This window comes from Pseudorasbora parva, chromosome 12 (assembly GCF_024679245.1).
Source record: "Pseudorasbora parva isolate DD20220531a chromosome 12, ASM2467924v1, whole genome shotgun sequence".
In the NCBI taxonomy this organism is placed as follows: Eukaryota; Metazoa; Chordata; class Actinopteri; order Cypriniformes; family Gobionidae; genus Pseudorasbora; species Pseudorasbora parva.
The window spans coordinates 8,648,801-8,675,663 of NC_090183.1; the positions used below are offsets into that span (position 1 = coordinate 8,648,801).

Consider the following 26,863-nt stretch of genomic DNA (forward strand, 5'->3'; position numbering starts at 1 on the left):
GTAGTATTGCATCCTTCATATCTCCGAAAAGTCTTTAGTTTTATTATATTTATAAAAGAATTATGGTAAAAATAATATATTTTTAAAAGAAGTCTTTCCGGAAAAAAACCGAGCACCAGGAGGGCTATCGTGTGGGCGGAACTAAAGAATGACGAGCGCAAAGCGGTGACGTCCTCAAGCGTGGAGAAGCCCATGGCTATCTATCTCAGCTAATAGATATATGATCCAGAATCATTCGGAGGCTGAAATAAATTGAACAGGAGAAACAGCAACACCAGGATGTCCGTCTCTGTGGTATGTAACGTTACTGTATTTAGTGGCCTGTCAACATTTGTGTCTCTCGCAGTTTATGAGGACATGATTCGGTTTATGGACTATTGTATGCAACTAAACCTTAGCAGTAGCAAGCAAAACGGTTTTGCACGTCAGACTAGTGTAACGTTATACATAGAACAACAATGGAGTAACCGTTAGCGCATTTGAATGACGAGGCACGCGATCGTGTGGTTTACTGATGTTTACTCACGCCACGATAGCCGACAGCAGACATTTGAAGCAGTTTTACTCATCGGCTGATTCCAAAGCAGGACCGAACCTTTATCGCTGGGACCGCTCCGTCAAAAACACACTTCTTTGGTATGATTTGGTGAAGTCCTGTGACAGCATGTGACTGTAGAGATCCACTTTCTTTGCGACGCGACTGAAGCGATGTTGTGAAGCTTCCCGTCATTTTTGCGTTCAAATCGGTTCAAATGCAGCGCTGCCTTCCCGGAATGTTGTGCTGAAGCGTTGAAGTCGCTTGACGTCACCCATAGGAATAAAGTGGAGCGGCACGGAGTGTTTATGCGCATGCATATGCTCTTTAGCTCTAGTCACACACGCACCCTTCCAGGAGAAGTGCCCGTATGGCCCATACAAGGAACTTCTGCTCTATTAAAATCAAGCCGCGTCATACTCGAAAAAAACTCTCCGAAACTTGTGAGAAACCGGAAGGAGTTTTTTTGACACCGAAATACTCCATCAAACGTCCAACATTAGTTTTTGAAACTTTGTCTATGTTTAGGATGGGAATCCAAGTCTTTAACAGTGTAAAAAGCTCAGTATGCATGAAACAGCATTTCTCTGATCAAGGTTTATGTGAATAAAAGCCTAAATTCAATATTCGTCATATTAAGCTATCGTCTCTCTTCAGAAAATTGACTAACCCACTTGATATGGACTGGTTTTATGATCTCTTTTTGAAACATCAATTCTCCAATGGAGCAGCAAATAACAAAATGAGTGAACTACATTTTTAACTTTTTTCCATCTCTTTAATTAACTAGTTCCCTCTAAACAGCAAAATAAAATAAAGTTTTTATTATTGATATTTTAAGATTTATAGTATATGAGATTCATTTGAAACAAGCTGTTAATGAGGAATAAGGCTGGTTCGCAAAATGACAAAATCCGAGAAGTCCACACTTCCTTTCAGCACCACTGGATGGCGTCAAAGTCCATGTGACAAACTGCACTGTAAATATCAAACAAACATTGAGCACAAAAGCAAGTAGTTTGTCTACAAGCTTTATTGGTACTTTATTGGTTTATTTTTCACAATGCATTCCACAGACAGTCTTCAGCATATTTTCATCAAAACTGAATTATCTTTTACAAATGACCTGCATGAAGAAACAGTGCTTGATGTTTGCAAGTTACGAGCGTGTGCCGTTTCAGGTATTCGATCCACGATGGAGACGGCGAAGTCTGCAAACATGTTAATTTTTGACATGACGGGAAGGTGATCAGATGACAGCATACGTTCTATTTCACTTTTTTTAAATTAGTTTTTCACTTAACGGCTAAAAACAATGAATACTTGGGTGCAACATGCCGTGACAGATCCCTTTGAAGACGTGTGAAATAAAACTGCTCTTAAACTGCTACAGAAGACTAAGCCTCTTCACCTCTAACACGATTTAATTGCATCAACTTCAACACAGTTACACCACAACACCGCTGTGTTCTATCACGCCAAGTACAAACGAGAGAGAGAGAGAAAAAAAAGCTAAAATCAAAACTTTTGAAGGAACTTAACCAAAACAATTCATACTGTAATGAATCAAAATGGCCTTCAAACAAGGTTGAACGCAGCGCTGACCGAATGGTAAACAAAAAAAAACAAAATCTCAGATTCCTGCCTTCGCTGACATTTCATGAGTTCCTCAGACTACATTCTGTAATGGTGTTACGTAGCTGCGTTTAAACATGGACAACTAAATCTACTCTGAAAGACAGTGACGACTGCTTGTGAGAGAAACTCATAGGTTTAAAAAGTTTTCATTCTCAGTTACGCTAACATTTCAAACACTGGGGGAGGGGGGAATAAAGTTTACATTGCATCGTCTAAGGCCTTTTTCCAAACCAAACACGATTCTGTCCGTCTTCTCTTGTTCCACAATCAGTTCTCGTGCACAGAATTAACACACAATCTAACTTTCTTCACTCCGTCTTTGGCTTCGCTCCGGGAATCTTGGCCTGGATCCTGTTGAAGATATGACAACAGCTCATAAGGAACATGAAGACACCACATTTATACAAAATAAAACAAGTCATAGAAAGTAGGGCTGTAACGATACACCAAACCCACGATTCGGTTCATATCACGATTTTTGACCCACGGTACGATACAAACCTCGATATGGGGGGGACGAAACAGTTTTATTCTGTACAGTATTCTGTAGCCTATTTTGCCGTCAATACCAGATATCTGTATGGTCAATAGGCTACTGCCGACGTTTTCTTTGCGGTACCAATAGGCAATATATATTTAACATGAAGTATAGGGCCTCCTGTACATCAATACCAACAGAAGCGCCGCGTCAGACACGCTTCTGGTGTGCAAAGAAAGAGAAAACGCCACGCAGCCGCCCCGCGGATGACACGCAACAGAAACACCACGCTCACACCACGTTGCCAGCCGGTTGGGGAAGCTTCTTGAAACACTTATGGCAAATTGTGTGGGTCTTGTCAACTACACGATTGCCATCCCTGTTCTCCACCGGGTAGCTGAAATGTTGCCATACTGCTGACTTAAAAGTTGGACCTGGACAGGAAGGATAATTCTGGGAGTTGGAAGGGGTGTGTCGCGATTCTGCCTTCTCACATCGCGATAAAGGTTCGTGGACCTGCGTATTGCGATTTCGATTTCATATCGCATATCGTTACAGCCCTAATAGAAAGTCACACAAAAAACGCTATATATAAATAATTTTATATATATATATATATATATATATATAGATATATATATATATATATATATATATATATATATATATATATATATATATATAGATATAGATATATATATATATATAGATATATATATATATATATATAGATAGATATATATAGATAGAAGTGAATAAAACACTAATAAAATAAAAACACCTAATAAAAAAAACTAGATACTACAATAACACTGCGTTTAGTCTACAATTGGATTCGTCAAAACAAAATTATCCTAAAAATCTATTTTGACTACCGTATTTTCGGCACTATAAGGCGCACCTTCAATGAATGGCCTATTTTAAAACTGTTTTCATATATAGGGCGCACCGGATTATAAGGCGCATAGAATAGCCTAGAAACTACTGCAGTCAAACGTTGGACTGGGTTTGCGTTACGCATCCACTAGATGGAGCTGTGCTAAAGGGAATGCCAACAAAACAGTCAGACAAACTGACTATTCACACGGGACTCGTATTATCTGGGACCTCTGGTGATTTGTAATAATTGCAGAGAATGTCTGTGATCTTAATTCCGTGCGAATCGGCCATGTCTGCAACTTGTAAAGTAAAAATTCCCCCGCAAATTACCTACCATATTTCGCCGAACACTGAGTCCTGTGAAAATATTAGTCCCGTGCGAATTGGCATCTCTGTGATTTGGCCAGGATTGGGCGGATCGTATATCATTTTTGCAAGGTTTTTTTTCCTGTGCGCATTTCTATCAATTATCTTTCACGAAGAATGGAGGCTGCATTCATTATGCGCACCGTTATGAATTCACGCACGGATTATACTTTCACTTTTGAATGAGTACCAATTTGGGAGCAAATTGCTTGAATGGTGTGTTTAATATTAACATCAATACTAATCTTAATGAAAAACATGACAGAACATTACAATGACAAGCTCTCTTAAATGGGCGCTTTTACATTTAGCTTTGAAACTCAATCTTCCGCCGTATATGAATGAAATCTGACTCCTGCCGCTGGTCTGTGCTCAGTTCAGTTTTTAATTGTAGCGTGTTCTCTAACTGAACGAAATAATTTGTATTACTATAAAACTATCAAAACGATATCGATACGACTGTTTATGATTTCATACAGCTATAACGAAAAAACATTTACAAGTCCTGACATCATATCCGGGAGAAGTCAGTAAAATCGAGTAAAATTACAGGGTTTGCTTATCACGTGCGACTGTGCCACTGCCACGCAAAACTCAGATGTGGGGGAGAAATTTCTAAAATCACAGAAATCCCAGATACTAATCCCATGCGAATATTGCTTAAGTCAAACTTTATTAAGCGTTCTGACAACTCCATTCACTCCCATGATAACGTTGTTCAAACGTATATTAACAATATCTCCCAGCCTTGGTAATCTTTTGGCAGTTGCTGCGAGACGGTAGTACGTTTGCGTATGGAGAGATTACGTCTTTTCATAAAACGAAAGCACCAAGAAGGACCGCCTCGAAATTCATTGATGTTCATGCTAGGGGTGGGCGATATCTCGATATTTAAAATATATCGAGATATTTTTTCAGCTCGATATGGATTTGGACATATTGTATATATCGATATATTGTTTATATTTAATTCTGATTCCGCCACTTCCACTTTGCTTGTTTGCCTTCTCTGTGTTGTGCTCGCGGAGCCTCGCGCGCCTCCCGCCTCTTGCTTTGTTCCCCCTCCCCTCGCGTGTTGTCTCATTGAACACGGCTGCTTCCACAACCAGGTGAGGATTAGTTATCATGTTGACAAGCGCGCACGTTGTTCAGGACTCAGTTTAGGAGACCATGTTTTTCTTCTAACACAACTGCTTGCTAAAATTCATAAAGAAATATTAATGTTCATCATAGTTCAAATCGCACGTTTCACCCACAGTCAGGTGATTGACACTACTGGTGCGAGACGCGGTCGCAATCATGCCAGTTTATGATCTGTGTCTAACTGATCGCATAGTTTTCGGTTAAAATGTCAAAATGATCGCATATCATTTGAAAACATTTAAAAAGTATTGCAATATGATTACTATTATTATTTTGTCAGCTTTATCACGGGATTATGATGAATAGGTCTATTCACGTTTTAACCAAGAGGGAAAAACACGACATCCCGTGTGTCCTGAGACACGCGGTGCTCTTCTGTCAGTTGTACTGTATCATATCATTTAGCCTACCTTCTGACATTCATATTTCGTTCTGTAACTGGAAAAGAAGTGAAACTCAGCTCATGTGTAGCCTACATGATCTGCATGATGAGTTTGAATTTTGTCAAACTCATGACAAACATCACTGTTTGAATTTTGATACAAATTTAACAGGAAATGGGGTTATGACAAAATCAGTTTATTTATATCTCAGTCATCCCCCCATCTTTCTGCAAAATGCTTACTGTTTACTTTAACTGTAAAAAAGGGAGTCTTTGATTCATCTTTTGAAAGCATGAAATAAATGAGAAGGCAATATTATTTATTTTCTTTTACAGTTAAATTATTATTTATGTAATCAGGGAGTTTTTTTTTTTTTTAATGTCGCAAAAGCACTTGACTACCTCTTTGCACTTCAATTTAAAAAAAAGTTTTTTGTGGTATTTGGCATATTTGTTTTTGCTGTAGTTTTTAGGGGGTTATTATTCCTGTAAAGATAGAGATATATATCGTATATCGAGATATAGCAAAATATATTGAGATATATTTTTTGCTCCATATCGCCCAGCCCTAGTTCATGCCCCGTAGTAGTGCTGTTGCCTTCATTCAAATAGTTACTGTAGAGACGCGGACGCACATTTTTATTGGGTTTTTTTCATACTGAAACATTTTGACTGAGCGCCTTGATCCATATATAAGGCGCTCTGGATTATAAGGCGCACTGTCGCTTTTTGAGAAAATTAAAGGCTTTTAAGTGCGCCTTATAGTGCGGAAAATACGGTAGTTCGTTGAGGAAAAATGTGAAAAAACATCACATATTTCACCCTGTAAACAGACTTACTTTCCAACAACATCTTTGACTTGCTTGTTCACCAATCCATAGTAATGGTCAATTTGTGCCTGTATCCGGAATAAAGAATAATAATTACAACATTCAGGTATACATTATAGATTAATTATGGTGTTTATTGACACAGAAGAATCCAATTAACACTTGAAAGCTGCTTCAGCTGGACGTTATCATTTCATACACATGACAAAAAGACGTACCTGATGCTTTTCATAGATCACTGGCCAACTGAAAGCCCCTATGAGACCTAAAGAAAGAGCACATTTTGAACATCATGCCATAAAGTGACAACTGCAAAAAATTACTATGTAAATATAGAACCACATTCCAAAAATAGACATACCCAAAATAAGAAGGGTGAGACCATTGAACAAGGCACCAACATAGGTCATGATCCACATGAGAACTGCAAACTGAGAAGAGAAGAGAAGAGTAAACCACATGTCAACATACAACCAGAGTACAACAGGCCAGAGGAAACACTTTAGTCACAGTCTTACGTGCATTTTTGTTTTTATGCAGTGTCTATTTACACCAAGTGATTATTTGAGTTAATAAACAGTTATACTACTGAACACACACGTTATTAAACAGACACATTCAGTTTTTAATTGTAGTGTCTGTTCTCTAACTGAACTGATTTTATAAAAATGAACGCGGTGCAATTGATCCAGTAGCGGTGGCTTTGGAAGTGGCCTCGTAGGGCAGCGAAGCAAGTGCATTCTGGGAGTTTTTGTCTTTCATCCCCATGAGAAATACATTTTCTGTGTTTTCTCAGTCTAGAAGGCACCAAATTCAAAAATAATTTCACATTTCTACTACATTGATGACCCAGTTTAAATACAAAGCTTAATGCTAAATCACTGAAGTAACCCTTTAAGCGGCGTTAAGTTGCGTTAAGTGGCGTGAGTTAAGTGCAAGGCTAGGTTGACACGATTGACCCGGGCTCAAATCCACCTTTTTCCGAGCTCACTCTTCTCCATTTTCCCATCACATCATAAAGGCATTTGGTTTCAATAAAAATGAAAATGTTCTAAAAATGTAAATAAAGCACCTAACGAAATGTTTAGTAATAATAATATAAGCATTTATTGGTAGGGTTAGGGGTATGTATAGGGAGGGTTTTTATTGTCCCATTAATGTGGCATCCATTGATAAATATAATCATTTACACTCCATGTTATTATTGCGTCCTGTTAATGTACAACAATACTGAAGTACAAATAGTATGCATCTGTGATTTTCAGCATCTACCGGTAATTAAAATTTAAACATTGCAAATAACTTCTAATTTTACAAGGTGTAAATAGAGTACATCATTTTCACTTTGTGCAAATAGCTGTAGGTTCTATTTACTGTGTAAATATCATCTATCATATAAGAACAGGTTATTTTCACAGTATAAATATAATCTAGCATCGATCACCAAGTACAAATAGCCGCTGCCTTTTTAAACGAGTTATATTCTCAGATGGGAAAAAGCTTTCTTCATCTTTTGAAATATGAGTTTAATGCACTTTGCAGACAAAGTTTAACAACTCAAACCTCTTCCTGAGCCAAAAATATAAAAAAGTAACAGAATGACATTACTTTTCACATGTGAAGACAGCACTTACGTAAGACTATTACTAAAGTTTCAAATAAGCAAGATTTTTTGGTGAAAGAAAATTAGGGCTGCAGCTATCGATTCTTTGTGTAATCAATTAATCGGGCAATAATTACTTTTTTTTTTAGCGATACTAAATATATGAGAGAATAAAACATCTAAAATTAAGTTGTATTGCTGAAATTGCATACATTAATAACAGTGAAACAAAATTGTAATGCATACAATTGCCATATATGATATTAAAATCTATTTAAAATTACTTAAAAAGGTAAACCTCGTTAAATCTAAAACTAAACCAATAAAACAATAATAGTAATATAAAAAAACAATGCCTAAAGATATGTTGCGCAACTTAACTTCACGCTTCAACTCAGGCAAGATAAGCCTTTTACTGTCATTATATGTTATATATATATATGTTATAAAGGCTTTGTGGCTTTTAAGCAAAAATTGGACAGGGTAACTAAGAACAAGAGATGCACGGATCAGCTCTAACTTCACTGAATCCGCTGTTAAAAACAAACCATCCACCCGCACCTGATCGTCATTTCAAATCCTCCGTGTTAAGCTCGATGTTATCGTCACATTATCTAGACTGAAGTAGGTTGCTTAAATAAAAAATAAATTAAAAAAAATAACCTTTAGGCAAAATTACATTTCTTAATCTAAATCAGGGTCGACAACCTATACATCACACAGAGGAGTAAACATTGGCGCGCGAGCAAACTCGAGAGATGCGTTTGTATTCAATTCAGATAAAGTTCACACATACCACATTGAGCGAATCATTCATCATTGTAAAACAGTTAGTTTTATTAAGTTAGTAGCTATAAATATGATCAAAGTGTGATATTTAAATTACACAAATCAATGAAAGCACGAGTGCTGCTCATCACAAACACACGGTACAGCTTGTTCTGATGTTTGTTGCACCTAGGGATGGCTCGATACCACAATTTTGGCTTCGGTATGGTACCACAATCTTATACCGAAGTACCGATATTAAATCGATACCACAAGGTCTGATATTAGCGTGGGTATATTGCACACGAATGAGAACAATTATGCAAGTTTTGAGTTTATACACACACACACACACACACACACGCCTGTCACTTAGTCACGCTCGCACATTACACATTAAGTTTCCCTAAACAGTCAAATACACAGAATTATGTACAAATGTCCGTCTTTAGTGAGTATTCACATAAACACAGTCGGGTGTGTCTAACGTGAATGTAAATAGTGCAATAGTACGCGTGCAAATATAATGAGATCTAAATGTCATTGGTTGAAACGAATGCTGGAGATTGTGATATTCGATCTTGTGTTAGGCTGTGTGTGTGCGTCGATCAGTGTAAAAAGAAAATAAATGTCTAAATGAGATGGTTTGAATGATTCACTGACCTGTCGATCTCTTCAGAAGTCTTAAAGTCAGGATAGTGACAGATGCTTCTTGGCTAGGTTTGATGGTTCTTCATCAGTTTTATAAGCAAAGTCATTACAAATGTCACTTCTACTCCTCTCTTTATTAATTCGTTTTGGGCATCTTGAGTGAGATTCGACTGCTTTATCCATTTTGTTCGTCTATGTTGTTGTCACATTTGCCGGTTGTTTCGGGTCAGTTTGGGCGGCGTGCTGCCATCTAGCGGTGAACTTCGGAAAAGCAGCATATACCGAAAGGTGCCAAATCATGATATCGTACCGTTTTAAATAAAATATATACCGGTATTTTTCCAGTACCGGTATACCGCGCATCCCTAGTTGCACCTAGCGTTGAGAACATTTTAATAGTGTATTTCGAAGATACTATCATTAAAGTCACATTAAAGATTTCACACACGTCACAGATGGTGATCCATGTGCAAAGCTGCAAACTCCATTGCGTTCATGTGTTTGGAGTTGCTCGTATCTCCTCAGCTGATGTGCAAACTCTCGTTCAACATCGCATCCTGAAGCTCAACACACAGTTGTCTTCATTTATAAATAGCGAGACTAAATGACATTACCAGTGCTGATGCCGCTCTCTCGCATTGGGGTCTTTGATCTCGACATGAGCTGAAAACGAAAGTTAAAGAACGACACGCATTCATTGCATTTTACCGTGAAATGAGAGTTCTGTTTCTATTAAAATCAGCACATTAATGATTTCTCTCATCCACCCACAATGTTTGGGATGTTTACACACCTGAACCGCAGATATAACCGCAATACACTCATACTCCGGTTCCTAACACAAAAAATGTATTTCTGCAACATCCATGTGTAGTTAAATAGACTAAACTAAACGTCATGGCAGATGATTTTGCCTCGAGGACTTTTTTAATCCGATAAACTCAAGTTACTCGATTAATCGTTTAAACCGTATTCAAAATGGATCAATTGATCAAGTGTCAGAAGAGCCTTTCCAGTTGTTATAAAATTGATAACAAAAAGAAAAAGAAACTGCTCGTTGATACTTTCTATCCAAAGACGACAAAAAGGCATTGTTTCCACACACACAAAAAAAACTTGATGTTTATTAAGCAGCATCGTTAGAATGTTTGCTAAATGATCATGTGACATTGAATGCTGGAGTAATGATGCTGAAAATTCAGCTCTGCCACCACAGAAATTTAATTTTAAAATATCAAAATACAAAACGGCTATTTTAAACTGTAATATTTCACAATATTACTGTTTTTGCTGTATTTTTAGATCACAAACACATCCTTGGTGAGCAGACAACAAATCTTACGTTTGGGTGAACAACTTTAACTATAATGCTGCATTCACAACAACCGCAAAGAGCGTCAAAATCACGTCTAGTTGGATGTTTGAACAGTCTGAAACCATCTACGCGAATAAATTGAGCGTCTGAAGCTAAATAAGACACGCGTTCAAGGCGCCCCAGGAGCTGCGTCTGGATGACAGCTCGCTCACACCTGTATGTATATTTCAGTTTACAGTAAAATTAATGTCGTCAAAACACCACTGCCTCTTTTCGTTTGAATTTAAAAACAAATATTAAACATTAATATGTGGTTCAGACCGTAAGTGTGCATATTTAGAAATTTCAAGTTTAAGTTAAAATATAAAGTTATGAAACGTTGTGAATTGACGCCAAAGTTCATTTTTTAAAACTCGGGCGTCAGACGGGAATTCGCTTTAAACGTGCAAAGCCAGAGAAAACACCACTTGCAGCGATTTCCACGTCCGCGTCACATTGTTTAAATACCAAATACACCCGCCCATCTGTTCGCCCATGGGCGTGCTGGTCTGAAAACAAGGCGTGTTCAGGTGCATTGTTGGCCCATTGCCATTTTTGATCCACTGAAAACGACTACACCATTGACCAACAAAAACATGGTCTAAGGTTTTGGCGGTAAGCTCTACAAGTAAAAACTATAAACATTGGTCTCACGTTTATATACTAACCGTCACACCCCTACTAATAACTGAACATTTTGACATCTTAAATGTGTTTAACTTGAACTTAAAGTAAAATGAGCATGCTGACCCTTTTTTGCAAGCTGACCCAACAAATGGCCGCACTGGTTCAAAACCCACCAGCACATAAACTGTTGCTCGTAACTGGACACGTCACTCAATATAGCCGTCTGACCACAGAGAGACTAAATGCTGGGATGGAATCTATCCGCCCAGCCGTAGAAGACCTCCAGAGCTCCGAAAGGGCAGTGGGGTCTGGCTGTAACTCTATCCATAGCCCATAACCACCACCCCCTTCACAGGGCAGTAAATCTCCTTACACGGATGCTTCCATCCACTGGGCTCTCTTGTGCTTCAGACGTGGGCCAATGCGGAGCCAAGAAAAGCCATGAGGTGCTGATTTAACATTAACGTTAATGGTGCTTTTCCATTACGCCACAAACTTTGCTTGGAACAGGGCGACTCCTTAATGTCAGATATTTTGACGCAAGATTAAGAAGCGCTTATCCCAAGATTCAGTATACCAAGTTGTGCTCTTATGACCTTTGTTCTGCTGTTACACCATTTATAGTTTATAGGCACAAACAGAATATTCAGAAGTAATATTTATATTTTAAATGTTTATTTATTATAACAATACATGGAAATGGGCTGCTGTAAATTTCTGTTCAAAACAGTCATTTTCAGGCAAACTTTTGCAACAAAATGGTTTTGAAGGGCTGAAATCATTGACTGAGATGATGTGGAAACACTTGAAATCAACCCAAACAAACACCCCCCTTCATTGCTCTGCCCCAAAAACGTACAAACACACAATGCAAGAGTGGATGTCTCTCTCCATCATCTCTCTCAATCAGTTTCAAACACAGAAAGAGGTCAATAAACAGCTAGAATAAGTTAGAATAAGTCAGTTAGAATAAATCTGTCTTAAATTACTAAGCCATTATTTAAATATTTATAGTTCACCAAAATTGGAGTATAAATTCTTAGTAGTAATATTAAAGAAAGCTTTTACAAATATTTGTACATTTTTGTTTTATTTGAGTCTTAATTATCAAGTAAACTTTACTTCCATTTTCCAAAAACTATAATTGAATTGTTAAAAAATTCATAAAAGGTAATTCAGTTGAATAAATAAACAATTAAAAATAATAATAATAATAATAATAATAATAATAATAATAATAAGTAGTAATTTTTGGCTTTCTGAATTCTTGGCATCCTGAATTTTTGGTTTCGGACAAGATTTTCAAATTATTTGAATTTATAAAATTCTCCACCTTTTTTATTCATAAATTCTCTTTATTTTTTATTATATGACAATTTAGTTACTTCCACTGGTAAAAATGATGTGTTGGGTTTACTTAAAATATATATGCACCATTTTTGCATCATACTTTTTAAGTAAACCCAACTTGGAATAATTTTATTTAAAATTAACAAAAACTTGTTTATATGTACTTAAATATTTGAGTTCACTCAACATTCTTTACTTAAAAATATATGTAACATGATAGAATCTACTAAGAAATGTTAAGTTAACACAACTTGCACATTACATATATTTTTAAGTAAAGAATGTTGAGTGAAATCAAAAATTTAAATACATATAAAAAAAGTTTTTGTTAATTTTAAATAAAATTATTCCAAGATGGATTTACTTAAAAAGTATGATGCAAAAATGGTGCATATATATTTTCAGTAAATCCAACACATTTTTACCAGTGTATGCGGCAATTGCTGAACTAAATACACAAAATGCATTTGCAGCGCATGTCATTCTTTTTGAATGGCCCACTCATCAGAACTAGAATGCCCTCAGCATGGCAATGCGGGCATTGGAGCAACAATGCGTAGGGAGCTGAAAAGTGTAGTCCAGCTATTCATTCAAGATCATTCAGCCCCGCAGCTAACCTTGTCACGTGACAGCCGTGTAAAACAGAGCGTCACATGACTAAAGACTGGCATTCCTCAATGCTACATAACAGCTGATACTTTAACCCCCACCCCTAATATAAAGAGTTGCTGGCTGTGACGGAGAGACAGGTTGGTCTCTTTGGCACCATGTCTATCCCATCAGAGCTCAGTCCAAATCCCCTCAGCCTGATCAACAAAGGCTGCTCTGTGGAGCGGTTCACGACCTGCTCCTTTAAAACATGACCAAACACCCCAGACCTGACCACAAACACTCTTCCAAAAACAGTAGAGGCCATGTCTCATATTCAAAATATAAGGGGGAAATCAGTATGCAGAATGGAAGAAGATAGTTAATATATATGTATAGTTAATATTAAGAGGATAGTTAATAGCACACTATTCAAATTTCAAATGCTTTTGTATGTGTGTGTGTGTGTGTGTGCACATGTGTGTGTGTATTAAAATATCGGTTTTCTTTTTGTATACATTTCATTAATTTCTGTGATGGTAAAGCTGTATTTTCAGCATCATTCCTCCAGTCTTCTCATGAAACGTATATAATGTTGAAAACTGTTGCTGCTTAATGTTTGTGGAAATATTTTTTAGCAGATTTTTTTGATAAATAGAAACTTACAAAGATTTCTATTTCTAATAAATGTTCTTTTGACATTTCTTTATGTTCACTTGTATCCTTGCAGAATAGATGTATGAATTTTGATCCTCAAAATAAAACCCTACTGACCCTTGATTTGAACGGAAGTGCACATACTATTAGCTTAATTATATTTGAAACTATTTATATATAATACATTTAAGGATTAGATTAACAGCTACACAAGGAGAGCTTTTTTACATTTTTGTTTGACACTAACAGCCAATTCTTTAGGGGGGAAACCAAATCAAGGAAACTGTCCAGTTTACAATGGCATTATTGTTCACCAACCTCATGATAAACATCAAGACAACAAGATTTATTTTCCAATGTTCAAACCTGAGAGCAGTTGTGGAGCATCAAATTAAATAAAGGAGCCTAAGCTGAGAGAGAACGATCAAGATTTAATTTCCTCCAGTCGTCTAGAACAACAAACCTTGAGCGAGTCCACCAGATCCTCCACCAGGAAGAGTCGTCGCAGCTCTTTGATGACAGTGTTGATGTACACCAGCGCTGTGTCACTGTACTTATGAACCATATCCGAAGGGATCACGATATCCTTATCCAGATACATCCTGTGCAGAGACAGAAGGTTTACTGTGAGACTAAAGCTCCATTCCACGCTAGCATGAGACTGAAATTTCATGATATAGCACAAATTATGACACTTATGATTTTTAGTTAGATTTTTATTTAACTAGTTCACTTTTTTTTTTACAACCTTCCTTGTCTTATAGGTAGAGCCGCACGATTAATTGTTAAAAGATTGCAATCTTGACTCAAACACCCATGCAATATTCGAAATCCTAAATTTCAACGATTCAGCCAAGTCTATTAAACCTTTGAAAAGTACGATCACAGAGGAACATTCAAATCTGCTGCTGACCCAGAGAGAGCAGTTGTCATGCATAGGTATAAAACAATCACACATTATTATTTATCAAAATATTGCAACCATAGCATGATTTTGATGTCATGGCAACTTTAGCTTAATGTAGAAAACCATAGGTTAAATTTGTTTCCATGAATCAATCAGGTGTGAATCAAATAACTAAATGTACAATTTAAAACATTCAAAAATAAATTGCTGTAAAACGACTATTATGTGACATTTCTGCAATGAATGTGAGAATTATAAATAATTATTTATCATTCATAGAAAAGATGTGGAAAATATGAATTACTTCTAATTAGATTTACAATGTTTTATAAATGTTACCACTTAGACATGAAATCATTACATAAATGCCTTCTGGGTTTAAGTGGCATACTTAAAATCAATGGATTATAACTTTACTAAAATAAAAATAATAATACATTTTTAAAAAGATAAAGACAAGTGCAATGTCTCATTTGATAGAAAACCTTTTAAAATGTGAGAAAAGAAAAAAATGATGTTACATCTTATGTTGCACATAGAAGCCCTCAGTGGGTTTATGCAATTTATTGATTTATTTTGTTATTATTGATGATTGAAATGACTTTTTTTTTTTTTAAGTATACATGGAAGCTCATTGCACAAGTCCAAACTTGATACTCTGTCATGTCAACTGCATCTGAGCCAAATTTTGTGTGGATATCTCAAAGCAATCAAAAGTTATGACATTTGGAACCAAGGTAGCTTTTTTATCAAGTCCACAAACCCTTTCCAAACAAGTGATCTGAGCGTTTTACTGAACATAAGAACTACTTGCATGTGTAAATGCCACAAAGCATGAAATATTTATAAACGCATAGAGTAAGTAACAAGTAATAAGATCCTGGTCGATGAGTGATGATTTTTCAGCGGTTACTCTCCTATTCTGTGGCGCACTGAAAATCCAGATCAGTCAATCAAGGGCGATCAGCCCAATCTAAGCGCACTCCAGCTGTAAGTGCCCAAATGCTCTCTACACATTGTCCCAACCTTTACCCAATCACCCCACATCAGAGATCCAGTTTCCATTGGTTGAACTTTCAAATGACACCGCTTCACGATCATGAAGCATGTCGTCTTTAATAACTAGTCTCCAATAGATCTACATGTCATATGTTGTTGTTTGGGCTCATTTGAATCGGGACATCCTCTAAATAAAGATATGCGACTTGCTATGGTTTACTGATGTTTCATGAAGCTTTATTACAAAACATAACACAAAATAGCCTCATCTGTGTACTGTTATGTGCATTAGCAGTGATCCTTTTTAATACAAAAATAATACTTGGTATAGTTTAGTCTCAAATTGAAACAAATGCTTTTTGTATTTGCTAGTTTAGACCTTTTCAATGATATAGAACAAAAAGACATGGCCTGTAAAAAGCTTTTACAGACCACATTTGAAGTAAAGTCATTTTTCACACTATAAAAATGGTGCTGAGGTGAAGTGATGACAAAAACTGGGGGAGGTTGCCGCTTGGGTTAAACATGTATCAAGAAACCAAGTCAATCCACCTGTGCGCTTTGCTTAAAAAGCACTATTTGGTGACCTGGGACCACAAAACCAGTCATAAGGGTACATTGTCTGTTAGGATAGGACCATTTTTGGCCAAGATACAACCATTTCAAAAACTGAGGGTGCAAAAAAAGAATATTTTTATAATGAGCATATTTAAAAAAAAAAAAATAATTACAAAAATGTACAAAGTATCTCCATGGAACATGATCACTTAACATCCTAATGATTTTTGGCATAAAATGAATGGATAATGACCAATACATCATCTTGTTGGCTACTGCCACAAATATACCCCTGCACCTTATGACTTTTTAAATGTGACCCTGGAATACAAAACCATACAGTTATATCCCAATATATAATTTCAAATCTACCATTTAGGAGTTTCCATTTTAATTATAATGTTGCCTTTGATTAGGGCTGGGTGATAAAACGATAACTATAATTATCACTATATAATTTTTTCTCAATAAAATCAATACCAACAGTTCGATAAATTCTCGATGTAACGCTGCGCATGCTTTTTGCAGAACGGGCTTCTGGATGCTGCACGCGGTGTTGTTTACAGTCAGTGGCTGACAGGCTTGGAGGATCAGAGTGAAGTGGAGCGGGAAAAATTTGCAATAGTGAAGAAAATTCAGTGCTCACGACCAGCTCAGAGGACACAGATATCGTTGACAAGTTAGTTCGCTCAACTTCAGTGGTTTGGATATATTTTGGCTATCCCATCCGACATAAAACAGAGCAACGTGCGTGGACTGCTTATCATAGGTTACCTACACGGAATTTAATTATTAAATTATCATGCTGCTTTGAAGTTCCTCCATATAACATTGAGCCCAACACAGCGGTAAATCTACATAAACTACATTTACGCACAGGCTTATCACCTTGTTAGTTGTAGTGATGACTTACAAGCTAATGTTACCAAACTATAATAATTAAAACATCGGACTTGTGCATCGCTATCATAGTTGTTTGACCTTTGGTGATGTATAAATGACTCGGCATCGCCTGTAACAAAAAAATATTTTCATCTGTTTAAAATGAATAAAATAGACAGCCCTTACTGGAGTTCTACAACTACTGAACTTTGCTCACTCCCTCCTCTCCCGACCAGCCCACTGTCGGCGAGATGCGAGTGCGTGCGAGATGCACGGTGGGCCAATCCACTGTGAGGCAAGAGAGGGGGGACTATTTCTTAACTTAAAATGCTTTTTTTTTGCCCGTTTTTGTTTTTAGTAGGGCTGTGTATTGCCAAGAATCTGGCGAAACAATACGCATCACGATACAGAGAGTTACGATACGATATATTGTAATATATTGCGATATTGTAAGAGAGGCAATATATTGTGATATTTCTTTTTTGTGAGTCTAAAAGAATACAGAATACAAAACCATATGCCTAAAACTGCAAAGCTGGTGCATCCATATCCACATCGCTATGATCTTTCATTCTGCTGCCACCATTGTCAGCTTTGGTGTGTGTTTATTTTGTTACTGAGAGGAAAACTTGCTGTACATTCTATCGAAACGCTTCTCAGCAGAGCGGGTGACGTCAGGATGTTAAGCGAGCTCTCAGCTTCAATTTGTTTCCCCGGGTATTAGAATTTAACTTGGCCTATTTTGCAAACAAAATGATTATTTTCGATTTCCTTAGTGGCTTCTTTGTAGCTGAAGCCAAATTGAGTCCACACTTCAGCTCTGTATACTGCAGGAGCGAAATAATGCTATCGCCCTGAGAGCTGGGTTTGCTAATGCAAACACTAGCGATGCACACTTTCACCTTGTGCTTCTCCGGCTCCGCGTCAGTTATACGTTCTGAGATAACACTGCCATCTAGCAGTTGGGTGTTGTACAGTCTGTGGTTTAAACTGAACAAAGCCACTAGGGCTGTCCCTTTTTATTCGATATTCGAATATGCATTCAAACATGACGTGAAATATCCGTAATCGAACTATAAATAAACTATCCGGTTTTTAAAGTGCGATGTAGCGCAATTTTTTACCGTCGGTGCGTTTACATGGAGCGCTGCAATCTGAATGAAAATGCTCCATATAAACACCTCAATCGTAATCAAAATGCCTAAACTGAATGAAATTGTAATCGTTTTGAGATGGGTGGGATAAACCTTTTCATGAATCAAACGAAACATTTCACCATGTAAACGACCTGACCGGATCACTCTTGAGTGTGCGTCCTTATATGACGTACACAGCACACTATCACCACTGAAGAGCATGCGCTGCGCTCACATGCACCAAGCATGTCGACAAGAGAGGAAAGTACATTTTTCTGAGGGATAACTTATTTAGTAAGAATTTATGAAGATAATTTTGGCATAATGACACTGTCCCTAAACCTAGCAAACAATCAACTACTTAAACTGCACCTGACATTAGAATTAATTTTTTTCTGAGATGATTAATACGGTTTACAACAAATAAATAGCTTTTATAAAACCGTATAAGTCCTGGTGGCCGTTGAGAATTGCTATGGCATCCGTAAACAGCTGCTGGAGAGGACAGCGTCAACATCTGATGCCGTAGACAAACTGAAAGCTGTGATAGCATATAGAGCCACTTCATATCTTAATTTACACTTAAGTTGATAACCTGCTGTTTCAAACATTAAGTTAACAATTTATTTCTCCATACAGGCTGTGGCCTGAGTCCTGCTTATGACTGTCAGACTGATCATGCGTTTGTGATTAAATCTCCGTTACGGCGGTGTCTTTTTTTTTATGGGGTCGTAGATATTCGAATACATGTTTATATATTAAATAAATTCGATTTTTTTTTTTAAATGACAGCCCTAAAAGCCATGAATCTTGGATGCAAATAATTAAATATATAAAGATCGATAAAGTGTTTGAGAATCAATATTTTCTTACACCCCTAGTTTTTAGTGTTTTACTACTTACACAATTAAAGGCCCACTGAAGTGCTTTGAAACGTGCCGCATTATTCAATGTGTTGACGTAATTTCCCCTGAAACGGCTTCAGCTGTTAGCAGCTCCTCCCCTTTTTTGAAACAGTCAATAGAGTTTCTTTAATATACAGTTTGACTAGAGCGCAAGAGCGGACCCTTCTCTGTTTGGTAAAGCCAGTTTCCTCGAACACTGTTTACCATCATAATCTCCTCCATATCGCTTTGAAATGCAGCATTCTGTGCAGAATTCAAATGGGTCGATATGTTTGTTGTCTGCGCAGACTCGCGCATATGATCCGCGCTGCGCTCTCGTGTCTGTAGTCTAAATTTAGACCTGAGCCGTTGGGGTGTGTGTGCGCGGCTGCGGTGCGTGAAACTAATGTGAAAACAGACTTAATTCGCCTCAAATTAAAGCATATTTACACGGAATCATTTCCTATCACATATATAGTGTGCTGTGCCTTTCACCATGTAGAAATTAGTAAGTGTGTTAACAACTGACCGATTTCAGCCGCAGCTTCAGTGTAAGGGGGCGGGCTTTAGATTCTAGAGAGCATTTTGATTGGACAGAAGATTTGACGAGAAAGTGAAGTCTGCGATGATGTCACCAAAATCTGAGATTCGTTTTAACGGAAGTGGGAGACTGTACATTTTTAATGCTCATATCTCCTAAATGCAAATGTTGTCATAGTTTTGGAACATACCAGCTTATTCATAACTTTAAGGCTAACACAGTCATACTAAAAGCTAAACAACTTATTTTCATTTCAGTGGACCTTTAGGTATATGTAATGGTATTATTGATATATAGTGTAGAGTAAAAAATTGCTAACCACAGTTAAGATTTTAATAAATAAATCTACCTCAGTTTTAATAAGAATAATAATAATGTTACATTTATATAGCGCTTTTCTAGACACTCAAAGTGCTTTACATATGGAAGGGGGAAATAATTTTAATACATTTAAAATTATAATACATTTTTTTACCTGTTTTGGAAGGGTTTGTCATGTTTTGACAATAAAGGATAGTTTAAAACCACAGTTAACTGTTTGTTTTCTACATCTTTCACTCAGGAGCAAAAATATCATTATGCCTTTAAACTTTGAAGAAATAAAGATTTTGCATTTAAAAATGATATTTATCAATATCGACTGATATGGAAAATTATATTGTGATTTTTTTTTTGGGCCATATCGCCCAGCCCTACCTTCGATTTTCATCTCCTTAAACTGCTAGGCTCTGTTCCAAAGCCTAGCAAGCTGCTTTACTGCTTGTTTACTGAATAATCAGCAACTGTCAAACAAGCTTTCTGAGAGATACACAGATATCGCAACCACTTCAATTCCAAAACACAAACTTCAAGAATCTTTGAGTGCTCTGATTCGTGTCGTTTCACTTCTATTTCACAGATGAGGGCTTAAGAAATTGTCAAAACCAACGGCGTAACACCTCCTGTAAGCTCAGAAGCTAAGCTCCACAGATCTACCTCCTTACATGAACTGGAACACAAACTGATCAAAGCAGGATTATCCTAAACGTTTTACACTCAGGCCAAGCAAAGTGAACAAAACATGGTGTGGAAACATGTGAGCCTGACGCCGTCACAATACGCATGCAACATGTGTGCGTCCTCACTTGAAGGGGTGCCCATCTTCGGACTTCTGAACAGCCTGTAAAATGCCTTTGTATATCCTGAAGGAGATGGTGACAGACAGCAGGGCAAGGGCCACGTATGAGAGCACGCTGATAATACTGCACACGCTGAGGGACAGCAGCAGGAACAGACTGGCTCCAAACACCACCCCCGTCCTCTGCAGATCTCGCCAATACAGCAGGTCCACCACTGCAGACAGAAAGGAAGAGTTACGTCAACCCTCAACAGATGATGCAACTTTCTGCTTTAATACAAAATACAATTAACACCATTACAAGCGCACCCTCATAAACATGTTAGAAATATTGTGAAAGCATGTGAATTAAGGAGTTAGACTACTAATTAGAACAAAACATTAAATAATGTTGAGACATTATAACATTTACTAACCTTTAATTTCGGTAAATAAAAATAGTTAATGCACTGACGTAAGTTGTAATGTTAACAGACACAACTTTTGAGTATGTATTAGTAAATGTTTAAAACATTAAGATTAATAAATGCTGTAGAAGTATCGTTCATTCATACTTAGTCCATGTTAATGAAACACTAAACTTTTGATTTAAAAAAATAAAAGGGTAAGTGTTCAAATTAAAGAATTAAGAAAAGATTAGAAGTATCAACTAATGTGAACAAACAGTACATTTTTGTAATCATTACCAACAAATTGAATAAGGAAGGATTATTATAATATAAAAGTTTACAATTTAATAATAACAATATACAAAACTGCTGAATTTAAATACTTCAAAATAAAAGACTATTTTTTTTAGAAGTGGTTAAGCCAGTATCAGACATTTAGTCAACAACGTTAACAGCTAAATTGTGAAACATTAACTCAATTAACATACCAAAAATAAAACTCCCTCAATAACAAATTGTTTCTTTTACAGTTTATTTGGAATATGTTGACTGCAAGGTCAATCTAATAAAGGTTGAGCATAATGCGCGTTTTGTGTATTTTATATATTTATATTTTAAATGGAGGATTAACCAGAATAAAAATCATAATCAGAAAATGTACATGTAAACAGCCAGTGTTTAAGTTGAATTAATTGAATGGGAACCTGCTGTGGGTTGTGTTAGTGGCTTTGCAGATGAGCACGTGTAATAGATCATTTTAATATACAAATGACTTGTGACCACATTGAACATCAAAACAATTAAAAAAAATAAATAAGGCACACACACAAGGACGCCATGGCCGGTTTCATGGTGTGATCATGTTCAATTCTGGAGGATAAAAATAGGACAGAACCCTCACAGTCAGTCAAGGACCCTTCAATAATTAAACCTAATCTACAATATGTGCCAACATATCTGATCAGAGTTCATGACAACCAGCATGCACGCGCCATCTTCTCTCGCTGCTTTACTAAAGACAAACATCATCCACCCAAAAAGCCCATTTAATTAATCAATAACTCAGAAACACTTGGGTTCGTTCAGCAGAATATGCTGCCCTTCCTCTTGTACTCTTGCCAACAGACCGTTGCATAAGCTTATCGAAACTGAGCAGTCCACAAAGTATTAAAGTGCAGTATTTTCGAAGCTCAACACAATGCATGCATATCTGCTCATAAATATTAATAACATTGATGTGAAAGATTATAATGCATACGTGAATACACGGTTAGTCGTGCGGCCTTATCAAGATCCCCCCTAATAAAACCTGCATTTTATCATTATAAATTTCATCCAAAATATCGACAGTGCTTCCAAACACACTTTGCACTATAAATGCACAGAAATCAACAGTGACAGGTGGAGGAGGGACGCAATTACAGCGCGTTTAGCGGTCTAACTCACTAACTAACCTTGTTTGGAATCCATCTCGCTCATCTGCGATCAGACAGCCAGGGCCAAGAACACACGAGAAGCACGCAACTCCAATGACAAATGGTGGTTCCGGTCGAATGGGATATGATTTCAAAACAAAAGTCCCTCGGTAATCCAGTAAATAAAAGTCCACCAAATCGAGTCATCCTCAGCGTTGGCTCTATTAAATTATATTTTATTATATTATATTATATTATATTATATTATATTATATTATATTATATTATATTATATTATATTATATTATATTATATTATATTATATTATATTTAAAATGTGAATTTATTATATACAAAATGTGAATTTATCAGGAAACCTGAAACAAATGTTTGACAAAGTTGACCTCAAAAACGTATTCAAATAAAAACCATTATTCTTATAAGTATTATATATTAAGATACTTTTTATAAATATATATTTGTTTTATGTTGGCTACCTTAACCTGTGTTAAAAACATTAACTTTTAAACATTACTCCAATTTTAAATAGCTATTTGAATTTTGTTATGCAATTAATTCCTGTAAATCAAAGCTGTTTTTTCACCATCATCACTCCAGTCTTTGGTGTCAACTCATTCTAATATGTCGATTTGCTGTTCAAGAAAAATGTATCATTATCGTTCTTGAAAACAGTTAAATAATTATGTATGTCTTTACTTTCACTTTTGATCAATTTAATGTGTTCTAGCTGACCCGAACCTTTGGACCATAGTGTATATTACATGTTTATCGTTAAATGTCAGTTTAGCAGAAATATCTAGAGACAAAACGGTTATAACCAGTTATTTGTTTTCCATTGTCACTCAAAATTCACAAAAAAAAAAAAAAAAAAAAAAGGGTTTTGAAACAAAATGTAAAATAAAACTGACGGTGGAATGGCGACTTTGGATTCAAAAGGGCCAAATTTTATCCTGTCAGCATATTTCACAGGTCCTGAATCCAGACAATGTATCTATCCAGGAAACCCGTCGGTAAGCCAACATTTACGAAGGTTCACAAAAGTTTATCAGATGTCAGTCTTCATTACATGTTCCCAGCTTGATTTCATCATCACAATCAGTTCCAACTCGCATAAACAATTTAAATAGCACTGCAGGCCCTCCTGAACATCTGAGAACAGCTAGAACGCAGTGACAAATGATGCCAACGCAAATTATAAATACAGCTAATTTATTGTTGCTCAAAGCAGCAGCGACAGTCTCCTCATGTTGTGGGAAATGGCTTAGTTATTACATTTTTAGGTAAAGTCAGATCTTCCTCGGAAATGCACTGAATTCAGATTATGCGGCCAGTACAACATTTTGTGCAGCAAACAGGCAGTTTGCCAACAGCATTCTCTGGCAGGGGGATAAATGCTTGCTGTTGCAATATGCTTTGTAATCAAGACATCCCAGACCATTTACTCAGTGCAACTAGAACATTCTCTCCCACAAGCACCTTTGCCAGCAAGACCACAAAACCAAGCAAAACTTACTCAAGCTTTACCATTTAAGGTCTATGGACAGGGCAAGCATATAAAATTCTCTCTTAAATCCATTTTCAGGCAGATTAGAGCAAAACAAGCATATACCCTGTTCTTTCCAGTGTTTTATCTCCATCCCTGTGGTTGTCACAGAAGTCGTGTTATCTGAATTGGCGTGCATCACTCATATATTCCAGTCAAGGGTCTGCAGAAGAGGTGGCCGGGGGAGAGAAAGGAGGTTCGAGTCTCTGGCTGGGGTAGGACAGGACTGAAGGGTAGAGAGAGACGCTACGGCTCTCCTAGCAGATCACGTTCTGCAAAGGCCAGCACTGCTGAGGTCAGCTGACCACATTCAAAGGTGTTGAACGCACTGTACTAGTAATATGAGGTTTTAGCACACCAGCAGCTGGATCCTACAAAATGGGCGTCATTTGGGTTTGCGTATGTGCATCACAAATTTAATTCAATATAGATTCTTCCAAAGTGGCCTGTCCCCAGTACCTCTTTATACAAGCAATTGATTTCTGATGAAATCAGAGTTTTTTTAGTATAATTTTTTTAGATATAGGAGACTATTTTTGGAGACTAAGAAGTTAAAATAGCACCAAAATATGATTTGTATAAAAAGTTTAAATTGCACATATTAAAAGGTAGTGATTATAAATTATATACATTATACATATTATCAATAATTACATATAATATTTATTAAATGTTTCTATTACACTTTTTTTAAGTCATAATTAAAATGTGTCAAACAAAGGAATTTTTTTTTTAAGTATTAAATATGGAAGAACAGGTTAAGTAAAAAAAAAAAGAACATTTAATACAGCGCATAGCTTGATGGTTAGCTAGAGGTATACAGAGGAGCATTTTGCTAAATATAGGCTATGGAAATAATTATAATCTAAAAATAATAATCCTAATGTTAAAGATGACAAAGGCACATAAAACTACTAAAATTAAACTAAATATTAAAAAATAAATATTCAAAATAATTACAAAACTATAGTTTCATGACCTGGAAAACCTCATTTGTCTCAACATTTAAAAATATGAGAAGGCACAAAGCTATTTTGAACAACAATTATCTGATTAAATATTACAAACTTAAATTAAAAGCAAAAACTTATAAAACTGAAAGGCATCTTTCCATAATGACTACATGTAATAACATGAAGCTTAGTGCGTGGGCCCAAATTAAATTCAAGAGTCTAGGTTTATGACATTAATGTGTAGTAAAAGTGCCACACTTTCTACTTTGGGTAACAGACTGCTATTCGGACACAAACTGCCCTTTAGACTGTAATGTTTAGTACAGGCTTTCATTGAACCATCAATAATGGATGATGTATAAAGGCCATTTTGCGACCATGGGTCATTGCGTTTTCCCTCAATGTCAGTGACTTGTGCTCAGACAGTCTGTTGTTTACAATATGTAGGTGAATATTAAATATGTGATCCTCAAAACATCATATTTTGTTAAAATAGACCTTATAGAATAATATAAATTCATTTTAACACATTTATTTGAATATCTGGACAGACACGAAATCGCGCCATTTCGTTTACACAAATGTTCCACAAGATGGCAGTAAAGGGATTCAATCAAGATGACAAACATTTGAACATTTCTGAATGATCATCGCATCATGATGTACATACAGGCAGTAACGTAGGACAAAACATTTTGAATAATAAAATTACATTAGATAAATCAGTATTCTATGGTAACAGATTGTCACCAGTTCACAATTCCATTTGGATATATAATCAGTTCAAAAACACAAGCAAATGGAGATCGACATTTTATCAAAACCCTCAAACTGTGCATGTGCAATAAACTAACTAGGTAAAAAGTAATTCGATCTTCATTAATATGCAACATAAATTATTTAAACGGATCTGACGTCACGTGTTCCTGGTGTAACATGTTGGGTGGATAACTTGGCTTAAAAGTTGGTAACATGTTTTGGTGGTGATAACATTTAGACCCCTGATTGAAAATCCGAATGATATGTTTCAAATGAATAACGTACTTACATGAACACGAAGATTTAGATGGTATGACTGTGGGTTTCTCTTCTTTTTCTTCGGATTTTGTCGGTTTTGTTGTTGCATCTCCAAAAGCACCGATCAGTGCTGGCTTGAAAGCTTCTGGCTCTGGTTTAACGGTGGATGATGGTTCTGCTTCTGCTTCTGCAAAGTCCAGAAGTGGCTCTTCGGTACGTGGCAGTGTGGACTTGTGCCTCTCGAGCGCATCTTTCGCTCCTCCGGCCAGATCTAAAATATCATCCTCCTCTGGAACATCCGCCACTGCCTCTCTAAGTGAGAAATCATTCGCTTCATCCAGCAGAGAGTTCACGCGTTTGTCTACTCGGTGTTCTTCATCATCATCATGCCGCAAGCCATATGAAGGTGTCGTGGAGCTTATTTGATCATCCATTGTTAACAATAAATTCACACCGATATAAAAGTAACTTATTCAAAAGGAGTCCTCGCGCAAGTTCTTTTGATGAAAGAAAATGTCTTTTCAAAACTTCCTCAGCACACCAGCGAGAGTGCGTCAGGTTCAACAAGGGCCTAAAAACGCAGAAACGGCGCAACTGTTCGACTCACTAGACGCTTAGTTAGGGGAAGTGTATGTAAATTTGACTAACTCCT

General features: G+C 36.6%; 1 protein-coding gene across 3 annotated transcripts; it reads right to left on the reverse strand.

Moving 5' to 3' along the window:
* Window positions 1-1,550: 1,550 nt before the first annotated feature.
* Window positions 1,551-26,837, reverse strand: rtn4a (reticulon 4a). 3 transcript variants are annotated; one of them, XM_067458933.1, is made up of 7 exons: window positions 26,243-26,837; window positions 20,881-21,088; window positions 14,313-14,451; window positions 6,613-6,682; window positions 6,470-6,516; window positions 6,261-6,319; window positions 1,551-2,524 (listed from the first exon to the last, which is right to left on the reverse strand). In XM_067458933.1, exons 1-7 carry the CDS (start codon window positions 26,643-26,645, stop codon window positions 2,482-2,484), a joined length of 969 nt encoding a protein of 322 aa, XP_067315034.1. In that variant the 5' UTR covers window positions 26,646-26,837; the 3' UTR covers window positions 1,551-2,481. The 3 variants fall into 3 exon arrangements, with proteins under 3 accessions (XP_067315034.1, XP_067315035.1, XP_067315036.1); XM_067458934.1 differs by lacking the exon at window positions 26,243-26,837 and adding an exon at window positions 24,308-24,465; XM_067458935.1 differs by lacking the exon at window positions 26,243-26,837 and adding an exon at window positions 22,717-22,814.
* Window positions 26,838-26,863: the final 26 nt, after the last annotated feature.